This window comes from Typha latifolia, chromosome 15 (assembly GCF_019914945.1).
Source record: "Typha latifolia isolate L0001 chromosome 15, TyphaL0001v2, whole genome shotgun sequence".
Classification (NCBI taxonomy): Eukaryota; Viridiplantae; Streptophyta; class Magnoliopsida; order Poales; family Typhaceae; genus Typha; species Typha latifolia.
In genome coordinates, this window is record NC_133100.1 from 8,419,355 (window position 1) to 8,438,974 (window position 19,620).

The 19,620-nt window shown below is 36.2% G+C and overlaps 3 protein-coding genes across 4 annotated transcripts; 1 reads left to right on the forward strand and 2 right to left on the reverse strand.

Moving 5' to 3' along the window:
* The first annotated feature begins 483 nt into the window (after nucleotides 1-483).
* On the forward strand, nucleotides 484-3,801 carry LOC140802274 (V-type proton ATPase subunit c1). The gene is made up of 3 exons (XM_073157741.1): nucleotides 484-644; nucleotides 761-1,046; nucleotides 3,338-3,801. Exons 1-3 carry the CDS (start codon nucleotides 569-571, stop codon nucleotides 3,468-3,470), a joined length of 495 nt encoding a protein of 164 aa, XP_073013842.1. The 5' UTR covers nucleotides 484-568; the 3' UTR covers nucleotides 3,471-3,801.
* Nucleotides 3,802-4,234: 433 nt separating this feature from the next.
* LOC140801783 (long chain acyl-CoA synthetase 9, chloroplastic) lies at nucleotides 4,235-10,498 on the reverse strand. 2 transcript variants are annotated; one of them, XM_073157064.1, is made up of 12 exons: nucleotides 10,216-10,498; nucleotides 9,373-9,867; nucleotides 8,718-8,798; nucleotides 7,995-8,267; nucleotides 6,785-6,916; nucleotides 6,526-6,699; nucleotides 6,194-6,423; nucleotides 5,818-5,935; nucleotides 5,537-5,668; nucleotides 5,320-5,454; nucleotides 5,030-5,236; nucleotides 4,235-4,613 (listed from the first exon to the last, which is right to left on the reverse strand). In XM_073157064.1, exons 2-12 carry the CDS (start codon nucleotides 9,817-9,819, stop codon nucleotides 4,449-4,451), a joined length of 2,094 nt encoding a protein of 697 aa, XP_073013165.1. In that variant the 5' UTR covers nucleotides 9,820-9,867; nucleotides 10,216-10,498; the 3' UTR covers nucleotides 4,235-4,448. The 2 variants fall into 2 exon arrangements, with proteins under 2 accessions (XP_073013165.1, XP_073013166.1); XM_073157065.1 differs by having other exon boundaries at nucleotides 9,373-9,870; nucleotides 10,216-10,450.
* Nucleotides 10,499-11,850: 1,352 nt separating this feature from the next.
* On the reverse strand, nucleotides 11,851-17,375 carry LOC140801781 (chaperone protein dnaJ GFA2, mitochondrial-like). The gene is made up of 18 exons (XM_073157061.1): nucleotides 16,865-17,375; nucleotides 16,692-16,770; nucleotides 16,537-16,593; nucleotides 16,348-16,439; nucleotides 16,170-16,253; nucleotides 16,039-16,077; nucleotides 15,757-15,861; nucleotides 15,547-15,594; nucleotides 15,381-15,468; nucleotides 15,211-15,275; nucleotides 15,028-15,102; nucleotides 14,242-14,314; nucleotides 13,410-13,501; nucleotides 13,259-13,330; nucleotides 12,912-12,968; nucleotides 12,755-12,803; nucleotides 12,358-12,424; nucleotides 11,851-12,226 (listed from the first exon to the last, which is right to left on the reverse strand). The coding sequence occupies exons 1-18, from the start codon at nucleotides 16,928-16,930 to the stop codon at nucleotides 12,136-12,138; spliced, it is 1,299 nt and encodes a 432-aa protein (XP_073013162.1). The 5' UTR covers nucleotides 16,931-17,375; the 3' UTR covers nucleotides 11,851-12,135.
* Between the last annotated feature and the right edge of the window lie 2,245 nt (nucleotides 17,376-19,620).

Here is a 19,620-nt window from a genome sequence, read left to right on the forward strand (position 1 = left end):
TTGGGGAACTTGGTCGGCGCCATTGACGAGTGCTCCCGAGCTCGATCAGACGAAGAAGCCAAGAGCGGCGGCGGTGGGTGATAGTCAGGAAAGTACCGGAAACACCTTAAACTAAAATTATTTGCAAATCGATCCATTTTACCGTTTATTTAATTAAGGTGTTTAGCATAAGACAACCTTATGCATAAAACCTCCTTCTTTTCACAAATTACTTCGCTATCATTTTACGGTGAGAAGAATTTGATAATATCTCAAAACGTATGGACTAAATTGAATAAAAGAGAAGATTACTTTAGTCAATTATAATTAATTTCACGAACTCATAGGACGTGACAGGATCCACACTTATTCAAGATGACAATACAGCCCATCCTTCCTATTCCAACTACTCTTGGTATACTACGTAAATATAACAATATATGAGGGTAAAAATGTACTTTGCGCACCTAGTATTCCCTTCGTCCTCCACCTCTCCTCCATTTCTTCCCTCTTCCTTCCCAAATTTTCTTATACCTCTCAAAAATTTCCCAAAAATCTAGGGTTTCGAGATCTCCTCTCCGCCCTGACGATGTCTACCTTTAGCGGAGATGAAACCGCCCCATTCTTCGGATTCCTCGGTGCCGCGGCGGCGCTGGTCTTCTCATGTGATGATCCATCTCCTTCGCCTTTTCTACGGTTTCGTTCGAGGCGTTCGGGTTTCACCTTTAGCATTGGATCCTAACGATTCTTGGATTATTGATGTGGTTTTGTTGATGTGTAGGTATGGGAGCGGCGTATGGGACGGCGAAGAGTGGGGTTGGGGTGGCGTCGATGGGGGTGATGCGGCCGGAGCTCGTGATGAAGTCGATCGTTCCCGTTGTCATGGCCGGAGTGCTCGGGATCTACGGTTTGATCATTGCGGTTATCATCAGTACAGGGATCAACCCGAAGGCGAAGTCGTATTACCTTTTTGATGGATATGCGCATCTCTCGTCCGGGCTTGCTTGTGGTCTTGCTGGGCTTTCGGCTGGTATGGCCATTGGCATCGTTGGAGATGCTGGAGTTAGGTAATTTTTAGTTTCTTGATCTGTTATTATTATTATTTCGTGCTAAGATTTTTTCTTTTCTTTTCATCTTTTTTTACTCTTTATTTTGTTTGCGGTGCTTGATCTGCTCTTGAAAGTAACCCGTGGTTTTGTTGCCATTTTTTATGTAACCCGTTGTGTTTCTTGCTAAGAATGTAGAGACATTTGATATAATTTTCAGATGCCAAGTCTTTAATGATGTAGAAAAGTATATTTATCATACTATGCTTTGCTTTGATTTATAGGTAGAAGATATTTTAGGAAAATCTAATGAAAAAACAGCCTAAACTTTGCTTTTGTTATCATTCACACCGTACCAACTGCAGTATGAATGTTTATCATTCAACCCTTTTGTGTTAAAAAATAAATGGAGAGTTAGATTTTAAGGTCAAGGGTATCAAGATCACTTTGCATCTATAGATACGAAAACTCATCAATATGGTAACTAACCATTAAGAAAACTAACAGCTTTGGTAGGTGTGGACAATATTAAAGACATCTAATGTAGGGGTTAAATGATAAATATCTATATCGTAGGTGTGGACAATATTAAAGACAAAATATTGGGTGTTTTTAAAAAAATTCCCTTTATTTTAATATGACAATATGATTTTGTTTTGGTGCTATTTTTTTCAATTTTATTAATGATTTTATGGATTGCTTTAATTGCTTGTTCTGTGTCTTAAAAGTGTTTATTAAGAGATGTATGAAATGTCTTGTGAACACAACTACTATATAAGTTTAAGCAATAATTATGTTGTTCTTTATAGTTCAATCAAAATTTTAATGTCATATCTATTTATATATATAATTATTCTATCTAACTTTCCCTGCATTGAACTTTATTGGGTTGTACAACATATAAGAAGCAATCCCTTTTTAGTATCACCGGCAATACTCTTATCTTTATAGTTTACATTTAAAGGAGCTCATCTTTTCCAATTAAGGATGACGGCATTTATTGATTTACACAATGCTGGTGTATAGTTTGGCAATTTGCATTTTTTAATGCTACTATCAACATCATATTTACTCTTAATGTTCTCTTTTAAATATCTTTACATTGGTCCTATTACATACCTATTCAGTTATAGCTAGTGTGTGCCATGTATTTCATAATGCTATAGGTAATGCCTTTCATCACTTAAGTACTATTTTGAAAAAGCTGATGCTATCAGTGGTTTTCATCTTTGAATTTGTGAAGTTGTAAACCAAGGTGGGTAGCTGAACAGAGGTTAGTGTATGAATTGACAAATTCACTTTTTATGCAGAGATAGTATATTGGGTCTATTATCTTTGATATTTAGGATTCATTCTCGCTATTGCTTTTCTTTTATCATCACATTTCTCGGCATTTTTTACCTTAGTGTGGTACAGTATCCAAACTTCGGTCTTTCTTTGGAAAAGCTAAAGGTAATATTTTCTGTTTGGTCATGTGAAACCAAGGTAGCTATTCACAACAGGAAGAAATTTATGATAGTTGAGATGAAGTGTCTAGATGTCTCAATATTTAAGTTCTCTTCTGAGATTTGTATCATTTTTTTTTTATTGATTTGTCATGATTGGTTCTCTCCTGTATTAATATTATTCACTATATTTGCTGCTTCCTTTTGGGCTTGTAAAATCGTTTATATTTCATGCATGGTCTCATAAGTTACCGGTAGATTATAGGTTTATTCTGTTATTATCAAGTGGTCTGCCTTTCATTAGATTTGTTATGCATATCAATTTTGTAGCAAATCATTATTGATGTTAGTTTCTAGAAGAACTTTACTGGATTTATTATTCAACTTATTTTGCGTCACTTAGCTTGCTTATAAAAGTATAGTGTTTGTAGAGCTGGTGGAAATTTTTGAGTTGTGCTTTTCAATTATGAATTTATGATTATGATGGTTGTGGAGTTCATGGCTTGGATAAGGATAGCTGTTGTCTTCAGGCCCTGCAGAGGACGGCAGTTTTTTGTTTTGTATATTATTGTTTAGACTAGCATAAATTATGGGATATGATTTTCTATTCACTGCACGATGACTTGGATTGAATTAGGATAATTTATTGTTACCTCTATAATTAGCCATTTTTTTGCACTGCTTTCTTACCATAAGTTATAAAGCTACATGACAAGCAATTTTGTTTCTTTTGACTTTCTCCAAGATTCCAAATTACATGATAAACTAGTCCTACATGAAATGATATTAAATGTCCTAGAAGCTTGGTTTAATTTACGCAGCATTAAGGTGGCAAATTTGTTTGATCATGATTAACGTTCAATGTAGGGCAAACGCACAGCAACCAAAGTTATTTGTGGGAATGATCCTCATCCTTATTTTTGCTGAAGCTCTTGCCCTCTATGGTTTGATCGTTGGCATCATCCTCTCATCTCGTGCCGGCCAATCTCGAGCAGACTAGAAGCTCTTAGCATCTGCCGTATATGTTCAACTTGCGCACGCCACTCTTTTTATATTCTAGCGAAAATGAATTTGAGGTTCTCATTTAATTTTTGTTAATGTACACTGGGTCGTGTTATTTTGATGTCGGGGAAGATACTCTTATTCTTTTCTTTGGTGTATCGTTGGTGTTTGTTGTTGGACCCAAAATTTGGGTTATGTCATAAACTCTTGATGGGATTACAGAGGTCCCAATTATTCTATGCTGTATGTGATGATAAAGTAGATGCTTTTGATATGAAATAAAACCGTTTAGACTTTAAAGGCAAACAAGTCATTCATTTTGCCTTTCATCCGAGTTCAGCCAGTAGCCGCACATTCCATTACCAGATGTGAGTTCTTTGTTCTAAATTTATTTTTAAATCAAAATAGATTATTTTTTAAATTTATTATTAAATAGTGTTTAATTTATTGTAGTCCTAATAAAAATATTAGATTTATCAACGTTTTATCTCTAGATAAAAATGCTGATTACTTTAGCCATTTTGTCTGATTCTAAAACGTTAAATATTTCAATGTTTTATATATAAAAAATTATTTAACTTGATTTTGTAGTAGTTAAAATAAATTGTCAGACAATACAAATGTTAGAACGGTAGTAACTTAGTATTTAGTAATAAGTTTGAGAATAGTCTATTTCAGTAAAAAAAAATATAAAAAATAAATCTAGTTTGGTCAAAAACTCCCATGTAGCAAGCATCTACATTTAACAAGTGGAAAAATAAATTTCAATGCAGAATATATAACAGTGCAATTTATTTATCTCCGATCTTTTACTAGTTTCGGTCAAAAATACATAGATTGGATGTAAAACAGCCTCACAAAGTATAAAGCTTTCAGCTACTAAGAACGCACTACCGCATCAATAAAACAGAACAATACATAAGCAAACTGTATGTTGTCACTACAAGCCTCGAAAACTAAATTTGCTCCAATGAGTTCAGGCGTATAAGCTAGCAAGATCGTCTGCAAATGCTTTCCTGATAACTTCTCTCTTGAGCTTAAGTGCGGCGGTGACCAAGCCAGACTCAGGGGTCCATGGCTCAGGAAGCAATATGATTTTTGCTGGAATCTCAAACTTTTGCAAACGTGCTTCCTTAGCAGCCTGAACCATAAATCAATGACATCAATAATAATAAACAGATGTCTTTCTTCTATCATACATATATTGTGCAGGGGGGGCTGCATTAGATAGAATACAACAATTATAAGTAGTTCGCTTTCAGTCACAAGATATTCAATTTTATCTATTTATTTATGTCACTTTCTTCTTTGAGAACAGGGAAATCATTTTGGAAAAAGACAAACTGCACAGCAGTTCACCAGGCGATGCTGATGAATGCAATCAGATTATAGAAAGGAAGCAATCAAGGTCTCGCAGAAAATGTTCCTGAGCATATATAGCCATAGAGAGATATTCCACAAGATACTTTTATAAATTCCCTAAGATAAGAACTTAACCTGAGTTGCTTTACTAAAGATCTGACTAATGCTTTAGCTAAAAAGGATGGAAGAGCAAACCTTTTGTAAGGATCCAAGTACTTCTTTCACAGTATCTTGTCTTTGGCATAACTCTGAAAAGCTGCTGTATGTGATTCCTTGATTTGAAGCCCAATTTTCTATTGCACTACGGGCAGCTACAACAAGCGCAACACAGTAACTGTTAAAAGGATCGGCATGCACCATGATGTTGTCAACATATGGGCTCACGCTGAGAGCAGCTTCTACCTGTAATGAAAATTTACCATGTTGGAGGTTCACTATGTAATAATAGTGACAACAAGCACAAAATAACTTCCACAAGTGCCCACCTTTCCCAGAGAGACGTATTCACCATGTTGGAGCTTCACTATATCTTTCTTCCGATCAATAATTTCAAGACACCCATCAGGGTGAAAACGGCCAATATCACCAGTATAGAACCATCTCATTCCTCTTTCATCAACCTTCTCAAGAGGACAAAAGCATGATGATTAACCTAAGAAGCAGCATGAAACAAAACATCTCATTATTTCAATTGCTGCTTACCTTGTAAGATTCATTTGTTTTTTCCTCATTTTTAAAGTATCCTGCAGTTACATTTGGACCCCCAATAATTATTTCTCCTCGAGGCATTGGTAAATCTGTTATTAAATATCCACCTTCTGGCCAATCAATCAACTGATATATAAAGTGACTTTATGTTAGTTACTGCAGATATGATATGGACAAAGAGAAGAACAAAAAATGCTTTATTTATGGGCAACAACGAATATGAAAATGAATAGACTAGGTGCTAAACGAAATGAAATGAGCCACTACATCCTTACCTTGACATATGAACAAGAAAGGGGAGCACCAACACGTCCAACAGATGTGTCATCATACTCCGAAAATGACCCACCAGCACAAGTTTCCGTAAGACCATATCCTTGCCCTATTGGAGCACTGGAAATTATAAAAAGGTCAATAAACATTCAATAGGAATCTGAGCCCCTTCTGATATATAAAATGAACTAACTATTTATCATAACTATTTCAAGTTGACAGCATCTTAATTATCTGAGCAGTCATCAAACAGAAATGAAGCTCTGCAAGATTACATATGCAGCTCTTAAATAGTTGTTATAGCTTACGTCAATGAACAAGGCAAATTGGTCAATGAATGAAAGCCTGAAACAAAAATGCAAAGAAATTTTTACTAACCCAAGGCATATGTTGATAAATCTTTGTGTATCTCCAGAGAGAGGAGCGCCTCCAGAAAGTAGAAACCGAATATGACCTCCTAATATTGCACGAACCTTTCTGAAGACAAGAATATCCCACAAGATTTTCTCTAGACCCCATGCCCCAAACCAGCTTCCATTTATTGCAGCTAACCGACGACCATATGCAACATCAAATAATTTCTTTGCTATGCCACCCTTTGTATCTACCTGGAGGCGGAGAGATAAACAAACAGCAGTTTACGCAAAAGAAATTACGTGGGACGAGAGAGAGAAAAATACTACAGTTCCAAAATGGCAAAAGATAAGTACCTTTTTCCGCACACCATCACGAACACGGTCTAGTATCGCAGGTACAGCAGTCATCAATGTCGGTCTCAATGCTGAAGCATCACCTTTAGTACCATTTTTAATCTTATTTGATGTATCAGTAAGAGTCAAAGGTGATCCATACCCTATTGCACACCCAGCAGCAACCATTACAGCCTGCAAAAGCACATAAAATTGCTTAGATATAATATGACAAGAGTGAAATCCAGGTTCCTAATCAGTATGATATCAAATTCCTTACCTCAGCTGCTAACTCAAGAATATGTGCCAGTGGCAGGTATGCCAAGTATATGTCCTTTTTACCCAGTTCAGGTACAATGGTCATAACAGCTGAAACTGTAGACAGTACATTGCGGTGTGTCATCATTACTCCCTACATGAAAAGTAATCGGGAAAAACATAATTAGGTCAACAGGAGCTATAAGTCTAGAGAAATGTTCAGATCGAAGTAATGCATATATGCATACAATATATGCATGCATAGTAATAACCTATCCATTTATAATCATTAAAATGAGCATATAATGATATGATTATGTCAATGCTACAAGAAGTTCTTGCCTTCTTGGTAATCCATATGGGCCAAGAAGTCTTATGTCACCCAGCAAATAGTTGTGCCACGACAGGTTTCCTTAAGGCCATGACATAGCAGTAAAAAATTCAGTAAATACAATGTTCAATCAGAAGTTGGGCTCAAATAAAAATACAACAATGATTTTGCAATATGTAGAAATTTGATAAAATAAATATGTAGTAGTTTGATAAAATAAAAATAAAATGTAAGCAAATGATGTTCATCTTTCAAAGCAATCACTATACAAATAAATATCATACGAAAAGCATAATATAATCCTGAAAATAGAAGCATCAAATCTAGGTAGCTACTTTAGGCAGATAGTAGATTTCTAGAGTCCTCTACCCCCAATAGTCATAACAGCTCTTCCAGCTCACTACTGCCTGGACAATGAGTAAGATGCCATTAGAGCTAAGCAAGGAACATAAAATGGTGATGATTGCATACAGTCACAGAATCCATAGCATAAGATGTTCCTTTTAGAGCAATGACTACATGCACGCACACACATTTGCACATGCACATGTCTGTCATAAATATGTCAAGGCAAATTATTAACAAAAAAAGGTGAAGGAAAAGGAAAAGGAAACATGTCTATCATAAATATGCCAAGGCAAATGATTAACAAAAAAAAGTGAGGGAAAAAGAACACGTCTGTCATATATATGCCAAGGCCAAAAAAGATTTTTCAGTGAAGACTCACGAGGTTGGGAGCACAATCTACCACATTCCTGACAGAGCAATCAGTGATACCAGGCACATGAGGTTTGGATTAAAACAATTCCAGAAATCAAATAATTGAAAGTAATTATAAAGACATCAATTCAACAATCAAGAGACTGATAAATGAAAGAGAAACAATACAACTTGAACAAACCTTGGGCAAGCCAGTGCTTCCACTTGTATACATTATCACAGCAACATCAGATGAGGCAGGCATATCTGCATCAACAGAATTTTCCCTGCCTAATATTTGTACTTCCTCAAACGATGCAACTTTCCAACTAGTATTTTTCTTAGCCAATGAGACTTCATTTGGGATACCCTCGTCATTTAAATAGATTACACAATTCACAGTGTCAAGTTGTCCACTTATATCAATCAGCTTTTTTAATTCTTTGCGCCCACAAATCACTGTAGTGACCTCTGTCTGAACAGCCAAAAAAAAGGAAAGAGGACTGAAACTTAACATTATTGCAAAACATAGAAAATATCATGAGTAATACAACAGAATGCCTGAATCACTACATGTAAAGGAGATACTTCGCAAAGAAACAAGAATTCACATAGATGAAAACAAAGAATAACCAAAAATAGATTTTCATGAGAAAAAAAATACAAATAGTAATAATTAGAGAATATGTCCCACCAAGAAATATTAAATTTATCACAAAAGTTTCATGGCATGGTCCTAAGGAAGCATGTTATGAGAGCGAAAGGTATAAAAGCTGTGACATGAGAAGGATATGTCCCGAAGTATTGGTAGATCTCAAAAGTCAAAACCATATTGAAAGATGACAACACAGTATTTAAAACTTAAAGGTTAGCACTTAGCAGAAAGGACAGACTTTCAATGGAGAGAAATAATAAGATATCATACCTCATTTAGTGAGTGGCAGAGAGCTTCCTCCCCCAAGGAAGCATAAATAGTGACGACTGTGATACTTCGCCTAAAGCATCCCTATTTTACAATGCCAAAATAAGGAAGTTAGCAAGTTGGAAATGATGCCAAAAGTTCACTCTGCCATAATATCATGCAACTTTGGTGAATGCATGCAGTCTTTTCTTTCATAAAGTTCTGCAAAATCACTTACAAAGAGTATATAAATTAGTGATAAGTGACGCAAGCAATATAAGAGATCCCTTTGTTCAGACTTCAGAGGACAACAAATTTCAATTCATGGTTCATATGTAAAACATTATAGTGCACGAATGTGTTGAACTTTTATTTGTAGACATCAATATGTACTAAAACTTGTGTGCATGTTATATTTGTCACTATGTCAAAATTAATATGACATACAACTTTTCGCCTAGCTTCTGATTCCACATAATCATTAAAGAACACTTTTCAAAAAATAAAACAAGTGAGCAGCAAGAACCAATAACCTACATTTTACTTGGTGAAATGACATCTTGAATCTAACTGCAGGTAAAGTTGTAAATGAAAGAGATGATATTGCAAGGAGAATATATTGATACTTTACAAGAATGGTTCCAATTTGTGGTTAAGGGAATTAAATAATATAAACTACCTGCAAGGCGATCTGCCACTCAGCTCGGGTATCAGAAAAGATAGCAACACGTTCACCCTTTCTGTGGCCAATTTGCACTAACCCAGAAGAAAAGTTGCAGACAGCTTTGAAAGCTTCACCATAACTTAGCCATTCATAATCTCCCAAATGGAGCTTCTCAAAAGATCGACCATCTGGAGTTACTTCCATCTCGCTTGCAATAAGTTTCCTTGAGCCAAACAAAGGCATATAGGCAAAGCGTTTGCAGGATTGCTCAAACAGCTCAGCAAGCGTCAGGACCCCCTCCCAATGCGTCTCCACAGGCTCAGCAAAACGATAATTACGAACCGCATATCCAGGTTCTCCACCTACTTCAACCGGCACCCCTCTCTTCTTCCCATTCTTCGAATTCCGAAACATTAAAGTAGCTATAACAGGAGCGAAGAGTCCGACAAGAAATGGATTCATCTCTACCGCTTCTCAAATATAGCAAAAACTTGCAAGATGATGTAAAACCTGCTGGTGAACATTGTTACAAGGTAAAGATTCAAATTCAGCAAATGCAGAAGAGAAACCCTAAGGTATGAACCAAGCAAGAAGCCAAAAGATCTAGAGGTATAAATAGAACAAGGAACCGTACGATCTAAAGATAAAGATAAGAAAAACACTCTTAACAATTAGATTACATAATTTTCGTCAAAAAAAAAAAAAATCATTCAATTCTTCATCCTCTCCACATTACCACTTCCGAGGTAAGCGTCAAGAAACCTCCCGGTATTCGAATCATCGCGCGATGCATTGATCCAGAGATGGAGATCAAAAAACGAGATCAAAGCTAGAAAGAGAGATCGCAAGCATCCATACCTCCGGCGACCTCAAGATCCAGATCCGCCGCAGCTGACCGCGAGGACGTCGATCTGAATCGCCTCTTCCGGAGGGTTGCGAGAGAAGTGATGACGAGAAGCCCTAGGAAGAGGAGCTATATAGGGTCCAGGAAACGAGCTTTGAATTAAAAGAGAGGAGGGCGGAGACTTCACAGTGCTGTGCGGTTGGAATTGGAGTTGAAGATCAACAACTCCTCACGAGTTCCAAATTCGACGGGGAAACCGGCTTTCGTAAGCGTGAACTAGTTGCGCGTTATTTTATTATTTACGACTTACACCCTGTTATTTAAATATTTGTAATCCTCCTTCTTCTTCTTTTTTAATCTAGAGCCCTACATTTAGAGTTTATTATTTCTTATAAATCGTTAATTTAACCAAGAATATGTTTATATGATAAAAGAAAAAAAAAATTTAGAGTTTGATGCGAAGGTCCCAAAAAAAAAGGTGTAAATAACAATAAACATGTGAAGGTCCAACATTTATGATTTTAAGGATCAAATTAAAAACATTTATAAATAATGAGAGATAAAACCGTAATAAACACAAAAGACAGGGTGTGGAATGAATGTTATTTAGGAGAAAACGAAATCTATATTCTTGTTTTTTAGAATATAAGTGAATTGTAATCCTAAAATTATCTTCATATCATTTTCTCAGATTCGGTTTGACAACTATTCTTCAAATAGTTTTAGGAAAAAAAAAAAAATGCCTAGTTTTATAAATACTAGAAAGTTGTGGGAATAATTATTTGCTTGGTTTCAGTATTTATTTATTACTTCTTGTAGGTGAATAAAAAACTTATCATGATACGTCTTAAATATTTATTTGCAGACGTGACAAACTTGGTTGTATGTGATAAATTATACTACGGTGCATCCAAGTTGGTGATTAAAAATATATGGATGAATATTTTTCACCCTTTTTTAAGAAAAGCCTTCGTGGATATAAGAAAGAAGCATCTTGGATTAAAAAAAAATTGGTACTTTAATTATTCAAATTATGCTCCTCATGGTCTTAGAAAATATTGAGTTGAGAAAGATTAATATACTTGTATATGTACATAGCACGTTTGCTGGATAGCCTTCAAAAATAGTCCATTTTTAATCTTTTCTTTTTGAGGAGAACAGAACAGTTATTGTCAGTATTATAGTCAGATCGAGATACGCTGGAAAAAATTTCAATGATAAGTTCGTAGAAAATTTCATCATTTGACTAACTATACTTTCTTTCCTTGGATAAGTAAAAGAAGGCATGAAAGTTGAATAGAAGCCAAAGTTTGAAGGCCTGGACAGAGTCAGAGATCAAACAATAGAGACCATTAATGTCAAAAGGAAGTTGGTCACAAGAAGCGGCTGGAAGATTTATTCTCACACTAGTATTAGAAGAGTCTACAAAGGATGACCAAAAGTCCAGTCTTCTTGATTTGAATTGCACTTGGGCAAAACTGAATCCAGAAGAAGAAGGCTACGTGATGCAATTAAACTAATTTGTTGTAAGTCAATTATTAGTAAAGCTCAACAAAGGCATTGCGTTATGGAAATGAAAATGATATCTAAGAGGAACAGGCAAAATGAAGTCAGAACTACAGATGATCAACCTCTCTTGTGCACCGCAATGATCCAGAAATGAAATTGTAATTTCAAAGGTTCTGACGAACCGAATTATTCGACAAAAGTATTTTATAATTGTTCTAGTGCCTTTGTACCTATAGCTCACAGGAAAGGCCTTATACTATAACTTTTTGATATCATGGTGAGCTATAAATGAATAACTATACTGCATATTCTATGTATTTTACAGACTATAAGTGAAAATAGCCTATAAATCTACAAGGAGTTCAGAATGTGTGGATTCACGAGTTCTTTTTTTGGTTTATCAGGTGAGTGATCAGAAATACAAGTCACCCAGATGCAGCTGCAACTCCTTCCATGTCTCTGTCCCTTTCTTTGTCAAACTCCTCGATCAAATTCCTTTGTCTTTGAGTCAGATTTCTGAACACAAAAAGAGTATATGGAGAATGAATCATTTTCCTATTCTCTTCTGTAAGAGGGAAGAAGACTTGTAACGAGACAAATGGTGTAAAGTGTGAAATTTTAAAGTCTTGTCAGATAGAAAAACTTACGATGGAATACTGATATTGAAATGAATATATTGGTTCCCATAAAAGGAGGAGTTTCTCGATTTTATTCCTGGACAACAAAGATATTAAGAACAGAATATTGGTGTAAGGTCTGAAATACAGCTACAACTATACTATACCGGTAAAATGCATTCCATTTCATACAATCATTCTAAGAGAAGAAAATAGCAGATTGGCAATTGCACATATATGTTATAACTAGTTCATGTCATATGTAACGCCGAAATTTGGGGTTGGTGTTTATGTCTTTCAAATTTTGGGAGATTTTAGTACTTTATGGAAAACAAATAATATAAGCATGAACAGGTACTATAACAGCACCAATAGATAGGGAAGCAACTCTATATGTATAACAAACTAATACTACTGTAATACTAACCTTTTCCCTTCAAAACCACTTTCTCTCCAGGTTGGGTACCTTGGCGAACCTGTGAAAAAGAATCACAACTGAGAATGCAAATGAAGAGCTCAATTCTTATATTAATTTGTTCACGGATTCCTCAGACATTCCAAAGAGACGAAAATTCCAAACTGACCTTTACAGAAACATTTCCTGTAAGAGTTGGGACTATGACGCTACCTCCCAAGATGGCCTATATATAAGCAATTTCACAAGTCCTCATCAGTTAGATCACATATATAGTCAATTAGCTTTTGAATCAGTTGTAACTTGGAACCAACACAAGCTAAAGCAGAATGAGCAGTACTGATTTCCTTCGGTTTGAGAAAAAGAATGCTCAGAACATCGAATATATCAGCCATTCACAAACAAAAGAGGAGCACAGGTGCTTTGGAATATATGAACAATTTACATACAATATAATTATTTAAACCTTAAATGCAGAAGGAACAAAAAGAAGGAAACATCATAGAGAAAGGGTACCTGGGCGATACTTAAAACAGCATCTACATGGATATTACTGCCTTCTCTGCGGAAGACAGGATCTTCCCTTACCTATAAAAGGAAATTGGCCTGTTTGCAATCATTCCAAGTTTACAATTAGCAGATAGTATCATACGAGGAAGGTATATACCTTGACAGTAACATAAAGATCACCAGGCCGAGCACGTTCAGGATCGGCTCCACCACTTCCACAGATTCTCATAGTGTCATCATTATCAACTCCTGGAAATGCAAAAGGAGGGGGAGGAATCACACAAGATCATGCAGACTCAAGCATATAGGTAAAAGCTCCATCTTTGTATCCTTTGTTCCCTGCAACAAAGGTAGGTCTTTCCCTTCTCATTTCTTTTGTCATACGAGTACTGTATCCTTAATGCTAATCTTAGGTCCCTTTCTAGACTCAGGTAGAATATTGATTTGATTCAATAGTTGATCTTGGAAGTCTTTTTCATTAAAACAGAAATTTCTGTTTATTTTCCGATTTATTAGTTTTTAGAAACCTGAAGTTTTGTTTCTTTCAATCCCTGTGGTCCTTTTTCATTTAAATGCTGCAACCTTATGTCACTCCAATCCTTAGACTTGGGTTCGTGACCTTGAACTAATGGGGAGAGGAAGTTTACTGCAAAACCTACAGAGCTTATTAACCGGGAAGCTTATCACTGGTTTGGAGTATTTATATCATGCTAATAAATGAGAATGTGTTCATTCTGTTCTAACCATTGAATGATAGACAAAAAGTAAAAAAGCTAAGATGCAAGAAATTGCATCTCAAATATAACTTTGCAGCAATTGTATCGATACGCTTATATGTTTCTCGAAGTCGCCATTGACTGTCCAAAATTCTTAGCATGGGTTTTGAGGTGCTTAATTGACATGCTTTTTATCTGTCTGTGAACAACTACTTATAAAATTAACATCACAGACATGTAATAAACAAGTTTAACTGAGTAGCAGCTTCATACCAGGCATTATGTCAAGTTTGACCGACTTTTTCCCACTCATGAGTTGCTCTCCCTTGCATGACTTGCAGAAGTTCTTCAAAAGAATTACACAACAAAAGAAATATAAGACTTCAAATGGTAACAGAAAGCATAAATGGACCCAACAAGGACAAATATTGAGCATTCATTGAATGTATACAAATGAAACAACTTGTCCATGTTAGAATATAAATTATAAAAATCACCGTTCTCTAACAACTTAAATTTTTTAGAATAGTTAGTGAATTAACAATCACCATTATATATAGAGTGAATTAGAAAGCTATAATAGTGCTATAAGCATCTAGAATTTAAAACTTGGATATTTATGAGAGAACTATAGTACTTTGGCTACTAAAAAACTTGCCGCACAGAGAGCTGTTTGTAGCATGGATACCTTTTCTAGTGAATCTGTTCTGAGGCACAACTAACTAATGAGAAAGAGCTAAAGAATCCAAAGAATCTTTAGATATAGGGGACTCTATATGATCATCATTCAGAAAAGTTACCATAAAACATGTTTGGCATAAAATCTCACTGTGACAGCAACTGATAATTATAGTCATCTTATTCACAGCCACAGGAAAATCCAAATGCACAGAGCTATATAATGAAATCATCTAGAAATGAGGAGATAGGATACATGATCAAGTTATAACTTATTAATGATGATATAAGTGATGGTGAAAAATGTTTCAAGACAAATTTTCGCACAACTTCAAATAATGAACAAACTCATCAGTCATCAGAAACTAGAAAGAGTTATACCGTCACAATTTTTCCAGTTCCACCACACCTTGTACAAGTTGATTCAAAACTAATTAAACCACGTCGCAGGTACATCTGCAGGTTGCAAAAGAAGCAAACTAGAAACATAGAAAAATTTATTCAAGTTGGCTATAAGTTCTAATATAGCCTAAATTTGCAAGATCCATGAAATTGGAGACTGACCACTCCTGAACCTTTGCACGCTTTACATGTTTGAGGTATTGTTCCACGGGGAACACCAGTCCCATCTGCAAAAAGGACAAACAGTTACATTAATATCAAAGTAATGATGATCAGAGACCACGTGGATAAAACACCAAAAGAGGAGACATTGTTTCTTATATATAACATACTGCAAGCTTCACAGAGAACATCGGTGTCAAACATAACAGTCTTTCTGCAACCTTGAACTGCTTCCATGAATGATAGCTCAATGGAAACCTATATTGAGTAATCAGCAAATTAAAAATAAAATTGCAACACATAAGAGACACATATATTACAAGGAAGAATATAGACCTTGACATCTCGACCGCCTTCTTTCATAGTGAACATGTTTCCAAATAACTGAAAATCAGATTACAATATGCACTGTCAGACATCTAACCCATCAAAAAAGAGAAGAAATCTAACTTTTAGTTGAAAGCCATGCTAAGTTAATGACACATTATACATAAAAGCAGATAGTTCACAACAATAAAGTAAAACCAGAGTTCATTTAGCACCGACATCAGAAAAAGCATCTCCAAATGGATGACCATATCCAGCACCTCCAAAAGGATCACCTGGGCCACCACCTTCTGAACTAGTTCTTTCATAGGCATCTGGTCCGAGCTGTCCAAATTCCAATGGAAAACAGGCATCGATAAGCATATGATCGTGGAACACACTTTGACCAATTCTAATTAAAATTTAGCTATTAGTCATGTTGAGCTTTCAGTGAACACAAGTCCATTAATACATCAGACAGCAACTGAGTAATGATGAACAAAAAGGGATGCAATGAAGCACCTGGTCATAAGTTGCACGTTTATCCTCATCCTTTAAAACCTGCAAATCATAAAAGCAATAAATTCTCCTGTAACAGGCTAGTTATAACATAAACACATGTACCACTAACATAAGAATAATAATAACAATACCTCATAGGCACGATTAACTTCTTGAAACTTTTGCTCTGCATCTGCATCGTCTTTGTTTGTATCAGGATGGAGTTTCTTTGCAAGCTGACCAAATGGATGGAAGCAATTAGCTATTAAAACACCACAATAATAAGTAACTCGACATGTACACTTTATATAGTAGCAAAAGCTTACGTACCGCATAATAAGCCTTCTTTATATCCGATGCACCAGCGTTTTTGCTCACCCCAAGCACATCGTAATAATCTCTCACGCTCATCTGTCTCGTTCCTAAAATTTACCAGAAACAGAGAGCAAGAAAGGATCTTTACCATTTAAACAACGAAAAATATAACTAAGAATTCAATAAGAGATTACAAAAACCAACCATGAAATGACCTGCTCGTACACCAGTGCCCGCATAAACCTCCACTCCTCCATCCCACTGATCTCGTATCAAGAAAATAACCAGAACCCAATAAGAACATAAGGAATAAGGATAGATAAGTTAAAAAGAAGCAAACTTTAAGCGGCCAGCGCCACCTGAATCGGGTTGCTCGTTCGAAAAAGCCCGTGGCGAGCTGGAGACCACTGAGAAAAATCGGCGAGGAGACGCCTCGAACTAGGCAACAAGAAGAAAACTGGATGAGGAAATTAATTCGAGGAAGTAAACGAAAGGGATGGAAGGAGTATAGAGAGTGAGAGAGAGTACTCACGCTGGGAGAGATGGACCTCCACGGGATGTTGTAAAGGGAGAGCCTCGAGCTAATGGAACGAGCCATTAGAGGAAGGAGGATTCGAAGAGACGAGAGGAGGAGAAACCCTAATTTTGGCTTCGATCGCACCACCACCACCACCTCTGTTATTGGAGGACGGTGGCGAAAGCGCGAACTCGGCTAAAACCCTGAGAGAAAGGGGTTTCAGCTTTTACTAAAACACTTCTACCAGATCCAGATGAGGGGGAGTCACCGAGCTACATGGTCCCAAAGCCCATACGCTCGGCCCAGGCCTTCCACAGAATTGCTGAGGTAGCCTCCTCCGACAGCAAACAAGACCGCTCCGGAGTTTACAGCCCAGCCACTTCACAAACGGCGCCGTCTGTGTTCACCTTGACCCGGGCTTCGTCCCGGCGCAGCTCTCGAAAATCTCTCTTTCTTTCTTTCTTTCTTTTTTTAATCATTCAAGAGCTCGAATGTTAGATTAATTTTAAGAAATATGAATGATGGTGCCATCTATGTTTGTTAGAAGGATTATATGCAACCCCGTCTTTTGGGATCCAATTACGTCCCATCTTTTTAATGCGATTCACTCTAGGGATTTCCAGATCGATGGAACATTATAGCCACCATTTTGGGTTCACCTGCTTCTAGTAATCATATGCTTGTCTCAAATATATATTAAGCCATGTATTTGTAAGCATAAACTAATTTGAATGGTGGAACTGTGAATGGCTTATTAAATCAATTATAGTTTGTTTTAACGGTACCTGCTACTTGGATAATCTTAATAATCTTAGTAATATTGAAAGCTAATATGTACAACAAACCTTGATTCGAAAAGGATGCATTTAAGTGGATAAAAAGTTAACACGGGCTCTGCCCAATTGAATGATTCATGATAATTTGGTACAAACTTTGTATCTACGATATATTATTTAAATTTCTGTCCTATCAACTTTCAATGATAGCTATGGTGGTGATCAGCGACAAAGAATTAGAATTCAATTCGATTTCGGAGAGCCTAAAAAATAGCTATCGCTCGATTGCGGTTGTATTCCCAAACAACTAGACTCGTCGACAACACCTTGTATTGCAACAAAATCCAGGTCGAACGAGACGAGGACGAGGCCATCTAATCCTTAGACTAAGCAATTTTCTATTCATTCGTCGGTTACTAGAAAAATTCTTGTAAGTTTCTTTGGATGCTCTTCTTGGATACATGAATCAACTGATACAAGAATTAGCTGACTCATAAGATTTCAGACTGACACGGCCCAGGGCAACCAACCAGAAAATACATTCTGGAAAAAGGAATGTGCATTGGGGAATGAGTTTATTCTTGTTAGAGTCCATTATTGAGCAAGAAGTCCAACAGCTTTTACTGGTAGCAGCCTAGCAGGTGGTCCATGAGAACAACAATCCTGAGCTGCAGACCCAACATCTGCAAGTCTATTGCAATTTATTGGGCAGTGAGGTCTCAATCAGTGCTCAAGAACTTGTCCCATAAGTTGCAACATTGACAGGACCATTTGCTGCTGCTCTTGTTGCTGTTTCCTTTGCCCCAGTGTCATCCAAATCCTACTATTGTATCATAACAACTATTCTTCTCTCTCTCTCTCTCTCTCTCACTCTCAACCAAAAATAGCACACCTGTTACTTGTGAGATTTCTTTTTTCCTCTATATATTTTGATTCACACAATAGGTGCTGCAAATCTGAGAAAAGGTAGGCCGAAATTATGTTAAATTATATTTTCACCGCCTGAACTATAACCCGGTATCTCATATCACATTGGTGAAATTTAAAAGCATCACAGAAAACAAAATTAAAAGCATACGCTTTGCTTTTACACCCTTTTCTTAGCTTTTGAACTTCTATATAGTTTAAACTTGAGGAATGTAATATGATTCCAGTTCAGGATATAAGAGTGTTAAAATTTACAAATAACATTATAGTATATGGCATACTTCAAAAAAAAAAATTGTTATGGGGAACTTAAACTGAAGAAAAACTCTATTCCTACACCATCTCTCAGCTGTGCAAGACTGATAAAAGTGTAGAGCTCCCCTCCCAAGAGTAAGTGATGAACAGAACTGTTTATTCCAGGACACTCAGAAGGTTATTCTCATAATATTGTTAGGTTCCAAGATGGTTCCTCTACCGCTGCATACATAGTACATACAACCACATAAGAACAAGCAAGATTAGGACAATAATATTATTCTTTTAAATATCCCAATTAATGCAGATTGTAAATTTGCGAAAGCATTAAGGACATACAGTACAGCCACTCACAACAGTAATATTCTATTAAGATAAGCAGAGAGGCAGCTATGTGACAGTAGATTATCCTAGATATGGATGCAGAGTAAACCAGATTGCATTGGATGACAGCTTAAATATAGTACTTTGCCACTCTAAATGCAATATAACTCTATTAGAAAACAAAACCACTGTTATCATCTATAGTGGGATTATAAATGGATCTGTAATTAAAACATATGCTAAAGAAAATTACAGTGGGTCAGAATTTAATTTAAGTTTCAGGAATATGTATGCTGTATAGTTTAAAGCAGGCTGTTTGCCTTTTGGTTTGCAATATATAATGTTTGAAGAAAAAAGCAGACACCGTTGCCCTACAACTTTGTTTTATGGCACTTGTCTACCTTCTTCTTCATATAGTTCAAAAGATGCTATCTAGATTATCATACAAGTAATCACTGTTTTGGGGTGCTAAAACGATCTTACAAGGGC

What these genes read in the sequence shown, in the direction of transcription:
- LOC140802274 (XM_073157741.1), top strand. Translation starts at nt 569, where the DNA reads ATGTCTACCTTTAGCGGAGATGAAACCGCCCCATTCTTCGGATTCCTC. An exon ending in GGCGGCGCTGGTCTTCTCAT is followed by an intron (nt 645 to 760) that starts GTGATGATCCAT and finishes GTTGATGTGTAG; the next exon opens with GTATGGGAGCGGCGTATGGG. An exon ending in GTTGGAGATGCTGGAGTTAG is followed by an intron (nt 1,047 to 3,337) that starts GTAATTTTTAGT and finishes CGTTCAATGTAG; the next exon opens with GGCAAACGCACAGCAACCAA.
- LOC140801783 (XM_073157064.1), bottom strand. Translation starts at nt 9,819, where the DNA reads ATGAATCCATTTCTTGTCGGACTCTTCGCTCCTGTTATAGCTACTTTA. An exon ending in TCTGCCACTCACTAAATGAG is followed by an intron (nt 8,268 to 8,717) that starts GTATGATATCTT and finishes TTGGCTGTTCAG; the next exon opens with ACAGAGGTCACTACAGTGAT. An exon ending in AAACAAATGAATCTTACAAG is followed by an intron (nt 5,455 to 5,536) that starts GTAAGCAGCAAT and finishes CCTCTTGAGAAG; the next exon opens with GTTGATGAAAGAGGAATGAG.
- LOC140801781 (XM_073157061.1), bottom strand. Translation starts at nt 16,930, where the DNA reads ATGGCTCGTTCCATTAGCTCGAGGCTCTCCCTTTACAACATCCCGTGG. An exon ending in TAAAGAAGGCTTATTATGCG is followed by an intron (nt 16,254 to 16,347) that starts GTACGTAAGCTT and finishes CCATTTGGTCAG; the next exon opens with CTTGCAAAGAAACTCCATCC. An exon ending in CAAACTTGACATAATGCCTG is followed by an intron (nt 13,502 to 14,241) that starts GTATGAAGCTGC and finishes TTGCATTTCCAG; the next exon opens with GAGTTGATAATGATGACACT.